The sequence below is a fragment of the Neophocaena asiaeorientalis genome, unplaced genomic scaffold (assembly GCF_003031525.2).
Source record: "Neophocaena asiaeorientalis asiaeorientalis breed wild unplaced genomic scaffold, Neophocaena_asiaeorientalis_V1.1 scaffold469, whole genome shotgun sequence".
Taxonomy (NCBI): Eukaryota; Metazoa; Chordata; class Mammalia; order Artiodactyla; family Phocoenidae; genus Neophocaena; species Neophocaena asiaeorientalis.
Window position 1 is genome coordinate 909582 of NW_020172691.1, and position 8053 is coordinate 917634.

Here is an 8053-nt window from a genome sequence, read left to right on the forward strand (position 1 = left end):
ACGCGCATGCCCGAGGTGAGCGGGGAGTGCAGCACCACCGCGGCGCACTCGTAGCGCGGTCTTCTTGGTGTCGGGGAAGGCGACGCGCATGCCCGAGGTGAGCGGGGAGTGCAGCACCACCGCGGCGCACTCGTAGCGCGAGGCCAGGTCCACGGTGGGCACCGTGCCGATGCTCTGCCCGTACAGGACGATGCTGTCTGGGCTGATGCCGTACCTGGCGGCGGTGGGGGCAGATCAGCCGCGACGCAACACGCACACCCCTCCCACTGCCTGCCCTCCTAGTGCAGTCCCCTGTTGTTCTCCGCTTAGGCTCCCGGCAATAAGGTGGCGCCCAGGCACCCTCCCCTGCTTCCCAGCCCCGAGGCGGTCCGCTCAGCAGGGGAGGCAGGACCCACACGTGTGAGGGGAGCTGGCTGCCCGCAGCCCCAAGCCCCCAGCTCTACCCTCAGTTTCGACAGCATCTACTTGGTCACACCTGGGCAGTGCACCTGTGCGGGCTGTACCTGCGCTGTGTGGTTCCTGGGGGCAGATCCCTGGGGTCTCTCCTGCTCCTCCTGGTCACCAGGCCACCCCCACCCCTACACACACTCGACCAGGGCCACATGCAGAACCTGCTTGGGGGCCTCCTGTCCTATTCGACAGCCTTTCCAGGTCGCACGGCAAGGGGGTGTGTCTTCCTCCCAGCACCCGTCACCCTCACCCACCCCCTTGGCCTCGGGGAATGGAGGCAGCCTCGTCCTCTCTCATCTCAGCCAGTTTGCGGCCCCTCAGCTGCTTAGTACAACGTGGGTGAGCAGGCATAGCGGCTCCTGAGGGGAGGAGGTGGGTGGCCATCACCTCCCTCCCTGGGCACCTTTCCTACACAGTGGCCAGGTCCTGACCCCCCACCCACACACCCCCTCCCCACGGGCCTCCCCCAGCGCCATCCCAGCACAGTCCTCTCCTGACCCCACAAGGACCCACTCACCACCCTCCCACTGCAGGGGGCCTCCATGGCCTTCCTCCCCACACCCACATCCTGATCTCAAAGGGGGTGCCCCTTCTCCGAGTGGCCAGGGAAGGTCTTCGTCTCACCTGGGCAACCCACCTGGGAAGCACAGTCCTCTCCTGACCCCACAAGGACCCACTCACCACCCTCCCACTGCAGGGGGCCTCCATGGCCTTCCTCCCCACACCCACATCCTGATCTCAAAGGGGGTGCCCCTTCTCCGAGTGGCCAGGGAAGGTCTTCGTCTCACCTGGGCAACCCACCTGGGCACCCAGGCGCCATCTGCCCCCGTCCCTGTCCTCTGGCCCCAACCCCCAGGCCTCGGGGATGCCATCTGGCCTTGTGCCTACCACCCTGCAAGCTCCTCCCCGACCTGCTCCCTGGTTCACCATGAGTACTGCTGTGCTGAGCACCAGCCTCGTCCTATCACCCAGCTCCAGGCAGGGACCCCCAGCTGCCACCTGGCTGTCTCCACCTGGACAAACATGACAGGTGCCGGATGACACAGCTCTTCTTTCCAGGCCTGCCCCACCCCAGGCCACCACTTGGGCCCCAGCCTCCCACCCTCCTGCTGATTCTCAGCTGTTGGGTCTGAGGGACCAGGTCTCTGGAGGTCAAGGCTGGCAGCAGGACAGATGGATGGATGACAGAGCTCAGACCCCTGACCCTTCGGCGGGATATGATTCTGCCAGCGACCCCCAGCCAGTGGGGACAGGCTGCGGCAGCCGAGTGTGGACACACACCTGCACCACGCCACCCAGCACGGGTCCCCAGTGCCAGGGAGGTGCCAGGGGACCATGCTCCCAGGGCCTGCATCAGGGACTGCCTGGTGCATCACTCCAGCAACCAGGGCCCCGCCTCCCCATGGCAGGCTGGCTGTGGTCCCTGAAGGAGCTGGTTGCGCCAGTCGGCCAGGCAGGGCCAAGATGGGGCGGCCCTGGGCAGGCAGAGGGCACCACCTTCGGGAGGGTGGGGCTGGGTGGGTCTCCCTCTAGAGCAGCACAGGGCGCCAGGCCATCTCTGCACAGAGACTGAGCTATTGTGCTTCAGTGAGCGAGCACGGGGTGGAAGGGGGCTGCCAGGACCTGGATGACCGGGGCAGTGGGGTCTGGGGACGGAGGTGTAGACCAGACAGCGGGGGCCCTGTCTGAGTGAAGCAAGCAGCTGTGTGCTGGGCACAATGCCTGCGGAGGACCCAGCCTCCAGGAGCTGACCTCCCTCCAGCCACCAGGACTGTGCTGGGTACGAAGCTGCCCGACAGAACCTTCCAGGCCCAGAGGAGACCCTCCTCAGGATGAGGCCAAGCTCCACGACCAGAACCCTGATGCAGAGGCCCGGCCCCTCCCCGCACCCCAAGTGCTCCCTCAGCCTCGGGGCTCCCAGAGTCCTTTCACACCGCCCTCACACGCCACCTCTTGGGCTCAGGAGGGGCCTCGTCCTCTGCCTGCCCCCTCCCTCCAGGCGGAACCTCCATTCCCATGGGGACAGTCCCAGGCCAGCGGCTCCCAGGAGGGCCCCCCCACCCAGGGAGGCTGGAGGACCGCCCTCCCCCTGCACACCAAGCATGCCTGTCACCCTGCAGGGGGAACAGGGGTCGGGCCTCTTCCTGTGGCCCAGTGTGGCCGCAGACCAGCTCCCTCTCCCGTGGGGCTACCCACCTGGGCTTCCTCCCACCTGGTCTCACCAGGTCCAGCCACCTGTGAGGAGACACGTCCGCCAGCCCCTCCCCGCCGCGTGAGCTCACCTGGTGCGCAGGGCCTGCCAGGCAGCATCGATGTCGGCGTAGAGGTTCTTCTCGGAGGGCTTGCCCGAGCTCACGCCGTAGCCCGAGTAGTCGTAGGAGAAGATGTTGCAGTTGAGGCGCGTGCCCAGCCCGATGTAGAAGCTGCTCATCTGGCCCAGGTCCACTGCGTTGCCGTGCGAGAAGAGAACCGTGTACCTTGGGGTTGGCAGTGGGGAAGCACAGGTCAGACGGCAAAGGGCGGAGGGGGCAGGAGCCCTGCCGAGGGGAACAGTGCCTGGCTCTGCCCGGCGTGACTTAGGCCATGACACACAGTGGAGCCTTGGGCTTCCGCTCATCAAAGGGGGCCGCTGGGCCCACCGGTCACCTTCTTGGCACAGGTGGACCCCCAGCGTGAGCCCAGGAAGCCGCAGTGACCATCACATTGACGCCCTGAGCAGCAGCCACCTCTCCCTTGGAATTGTTCCTGTTGGAGGGACTCTGACGGCCCGAGGATGGGAGGCATGTCTGCCTACTGCTCGGAACCATCCTGGAGGATGAGACGCGGCCCTCCGACCACAGGCGAAGAGAGCCAAGCCCCGTTCACCGCGGTGCAGCTCTTCCCGCTCCTCCAGGGAATGACCCGGGCAGCCACCTCTGCCCTGTGCCCCATGGCGGCCCTGCCAGGCAGTCATGCCGAGGGCAGGTGACCAGGCTGGATCCCGGCTGACAGCCTTGCAGAGCCTTCTTCCTCCAGCCCCGCTGTGGCCCTAGCCCAGCCCAGCTGAAAGGTAAAAGCTTGCCCTTTGGACCCAGCCTGCTCTGAGGCGGAAGCAGCTGGAAGGTCCCCCTCTGCACCACTGTAGGGCTCCGGCAGTCAGACCTGGCCCAAGCCGCCAGCCAGGCCTCAGGGGCCACCGGCCCAAAGCGGGTGCCGGGCCTCACCAGGCACCCAGGGCCCAGGAGACCAGCCCTGGGCAGGTGAACACCGAGACCCGGAAGCATACGGCTCCACATCGAGCAGGTGACGTGACGCAGCCACTCAGAGCCACCCCCGAGCCTCAGGGTTCTTGTCCACAAGACAGGGTGCCGAGAGGGCCCCCCAGAGGGCTGCAAGTGGAAGGGCCCCCGGCAGGTCCTCGGTGGCCATGGGCAGATCTCATCTGCTGCCCCTCTGGCGAGAAGAATCCCCGGGGCACCCGCACCTCCAGATGGGCTTTCGCCAGTCTCTGGCCCTCCAGGGGCCACCAGTGGCCGAAACGAGAGCCCTGAGGATGGAGCACATCCTGGGCTCCCACCCCCGACCCGGTCCCTCTACCCCGGGGGGTCGAGTCCATGTGGCTCACCTGGCGCCGGGCACACAGCGCACATACATGCAGGAGATGCGGTTGCCCCGGCTGCTCTTGGTCAGGAAGACCTCGATGGTGTCCAGCTCACGCTGGCTGTACTGGAAGTCAGCGCGATCCATCAGGTGGAGCTTCCAGCGCCTGGGGGTGCCGGCCGAGGCCCGCAGGGTCCCCGAAGGGGCGGCCCCGGCCCCACCAGGCCCGGGCTCAGGCTCAGGCACCAGCGAGTAGGTGGGCTCTGGAGGCAGGAAGGCGAGCTTGGCGGCGATGCGGCCGGGGCAGGGCGGGCAGCAGAAGAGGCAGCAGAGCTCAGTCACCGACAGGCCGTTCATGGCGGGCGCCGGGCCCCGGGGCGGGCCTCGCCCGGCAGGGGAGGGATGGGGGTGCTCGGAGACACGGGCAGGGGGCAGGGCGACCCCCGGCCACCGCCCCAGACGAGAGCCCCGTTAGGAGGCTGCAGCCCAGCCCCATCGTGGTCCAAGCTGAGCCCTTGGGAGCCTCGCAGCCTCGTGTGTCCATGTCGCACAGAGGGAAACCCTGCAGGGGGACAGCAAGATGTGGAGTTCCCCCGGGGCTCCCAAGTGACCTTGGTGGGACCTAAACCTGACCAGGACCCCGCCTGCCACCACCCTTCCTCCGCTGGCAGACACCAACTCTTGCCGTTTAAGCCCATTCATCAACCCAGCCTCGGCCTGCAGACTGTGCGGGGAGATCAGAGCCCTGGCCCACCCAGCTCTCCTGCGCACAGCTCCTGCTCCAGGCCCTGGGAAACGTCACCCCAGCCCACCCCCGCCCCATGCCTCTGTCCACACGGCTGGCCCAGACTCTGCCCTGGGGCCCATCCCCATCTGCCACCCCCAGGTGCCACAGCTCAGCCAGGCGAGGACCGACTGCTGACCACAGGGACCCAGGAGCACGCTCCCAGCTCCCAGGGCCTGCGAAGTCCGGAGACAGGAGCCCAGGCAGAGGAAATACAACAAACAAAGGCTCTGGAAACAAAAGCAGGATACATCTCGAGGCTGGGAAGGCCTACTGGGCTGAGACAATGGCTCTCTCCAGTGCTTGGGGCCAGGCCCAGGGGTCAGCCTGCTGCAGGGGGGAGGCAGGGCAGGGTCATGGGAGCCTGGGGTTCCTTCCCCAGCTCTGTCAGCTTAGGTGTCTGTGGCCTTGGGCAAGTCGCTTAGCCTCCCTGGGCCTCAGTTTCCTCATCTATCAATCAGACACCACTCAGGTCACAGAGACAGTGAATAAGATGAGGAGAAAGTGGCGGAATGGGCCACGCTCAGAGAAGAAACGCAGAATGTCCTGTGAAACGTGGCCTTGAACAGACTACAGCGAAATTGCTAAAGCAACTACAATCGTCCATGGAGCTGCCAACAGGGAGACTGGAAGAAAATACAGAGGTTTGAAAACACGGAGTACTCACTTACTACATTTTCCCTACAGCCTGGAGTGAGGGAGGGACACACGCTCACAACTCAAGTGTCAGCAGCAGAGCACCTGAGCCCGTTCTGTTTCGGGGCCACAGCATTTGTAAACCACTGGGCCAGGGACACGCGGATGCACAGCAGGCCGGCGCAGTCTGAGGCCCAGAAATACACCTGCTCCCTCCAGACCTGTGATCTGAGACCGGGGGCTGCAGAGAGCCGCATTGCAGTCACTCGGATGGGGGCACACGGAGGGGTGTGGGAGAGGGTGGCTAAAGCCAAGGCGGGGACACGGACCACCTCCAGGAGTCCCCAGACTCCCAGGTGGGATGCTCGCTTTACAAGTCCATCACACTGTCCTCAGACGAAGGCAAGTTTGCCCCCCGGGGACACTTGCCAAGGTCTGGAGACATCTTTGGCTGTCATGACTTGGGGGCGAGGGGGTTACTAATGGCACTGAGTGGGCGGGGCCAGGGGTGCTGCTCAACACCCCACAGTGCCCAGGACACCCTCCCTCCCCCTCCAGAGTGTCAACCAAACCGATGTTGCTCAAACACATTCTCAAAGAGGCCCAGGCCCCAACAGATGACACTGCCCTGGTGCTTTTGGTGACTTGGCGGGTCTGGAGTTTGGGTGGCACAGGGAAGGCTTGTTTTGAGAGAAAGGTCTGGCTGAGAGCTGGTGGGCAGGTAGGAGGCCTCTGGTGACCCGAGAATGAACAGGCATACTAAGGTGGACAAGGTCCCACTGACCAAGCCAGAAACCGGGGTGCCATCCTTGACACCTCCCTGCACCCTCAGATCCGCCCGTCACAGGGCCTGCTGACTCTGCCTGGGGCATGCACAGTCTCCTTCCTCGCCGGTCCCCACCCCCACCCCCGGCTGGGCCACCATCACCCACTCTGGGCCATTCTCACCCCAGTTGCCAAAAGATCTTTTCACAACACAAATCTGATCATTCTACCTCCCTTTTGGGGTGCCCCAGTAGCCCCACTATTTTCAGGATAGAGATCAAAGCCTTCACCACGATCTGCCAGGTTGGCACCAGGCGTGGGGCCGACCTCTTCCAGCCTCACGCATCTTGTACCTCACTCTCCCCTGATGAGCCCCACTGCCTTCTCCTGACTCAGAGCCGAAGCCCCAGCAGTTCCCCTAATCTCACCAGAGAGCCCGTGACCCTTGTCCCACCCACCCTTCACATCTCCCTTCCCGCACCCTTCCAAACAGGGTCGGCCCCCCCCCGCACACTCTCATGGCTCAGATCTGTCTCTGCAGCTTGTAGTTGCATGTTCAACCATACCCCTCAAACCAAAGAGAAACTCCATGAGGGCAAGACTACTACCTGTTCTTGCTCAGTAAACACTGACTGAACGAATGGACAAAGTACCAGGGGCAAAAGGGAAAGGGGGACGCTACAGTCTGCCAGGTCTGACATCTGACAGGGAGGGGGGAAGGTCTCTTCTCAAGCCACGCAGACCTGAGACCTCCCGCTGTCTTTTATGGATGTCACTGAATGTGACCTGAGAGCCTGGTCTCGGACTGGACAGAGCACATCCAGATGCCTCACTCACTGGGCAGGCATCCCTGGCACCAAGAGCCCAGCGTTTTCACCCACAAGCACATAATCGGACACCCCGCTGCCGGGCCCGGTGCAGGCTGGCAGTGTCATGAGGACCAACATGGAACCAGGCAATTACAATACTCCAGGACGACCTAAATACGGACGACTATGACCGCACCTCATTCAGCCAGTCAGCCTGAAAGGCACAGGCAAAGTGCCGGGTGCCGGGAGGGTAGAAAACAGGCAAAACCCAGAAGTGACAGCGGGTTCCAGGAACTGCGGGTCCCAGTCTAGAGGGACACTGGGAGGAAGAGGAGAGCAGAGGGATCCTGGAGAGAGCCAGAGCTGGGTCGGGCCGCGCCCGTAAGCCCTGCTGCAGTTTGGACTTCATCCTGGGGGAAAAGGAGGAGCCCTGGAGGAGTCCCGGGCTGGGAATGGAGCCCGTGGGTTAGAAGCTGTGGATATGCCCTAGCTGTAGCCTGGAGATGGGACTGGAGCAAAGGCTGGGAAGCCTGTCCAGGTGTCCCAGCCCGCCAGAGGACGCCCGCGAAAGGGCAGAGGTGTCTTGGAGACGTTTAGGAAGCAGGGCTCCGGCTGCTTCGGCGGGTCCGGGTGTCAGGCTGGGGCACTGGTTCGGGGCCGGGGATAGAGTATGCGGCTCGGACAGCGCATTCCCCGAAGGCGGGGCCGCGTACCCGGAAAGGTGGGAACACACCCCAAGTCGGAGGGCTGAATGGACTGCGGACGGGGCTATGCCGGAGTCTGAGACGCCGTCCCGCGGTGTCTGGCCCTGATCCTGGGGTCCTCCGGCTGCGACCTCGGCCGCCCCGGGAGTGCGGGGTCTCGGGGGCGTCCGGCCGGACTGCCCCGGCCTCGCGGCCCGGCCCGGCTCTCCAGACGGCCGCGAGAAGCACTGAGACCGCTCCGCGCAGCCACGCCAGCCCCTGCAGGACACTCACCGCCGCGGCCCGCGCCCCCCGGCCCCGGGGCCGCGCTCCATGGCTCCCGGCCG

The 8053-nt window shown here is 64.8% G+C and overlaps 1 protein-coding gene across 1 annotated transcript in view; it reads right to left on the minus strand.

Moving 5' to 3' along the window:
- Positions 1-4563, minus strand: part of ABHD17A (abhydrolase domain containing 17A, depalmitoylase) — a 12757-nt gene extending 8194 nt beyond the window's left edge. The window contains 3 exon segments of the mRNA XM_024740079.1: positions 58-214; positions 2733-2927; positions 4055-4563. Of these exon segments, the coding sequence (XP_024595847.1) occupies positions 58-214; positions 2733-2927; positions 4055-4386 (684 nt within the window). The 5' untranslated portion in view covers positions 4387-4563.
- Positions 4564-8053: the final 3490 nt, after the last annotated feature.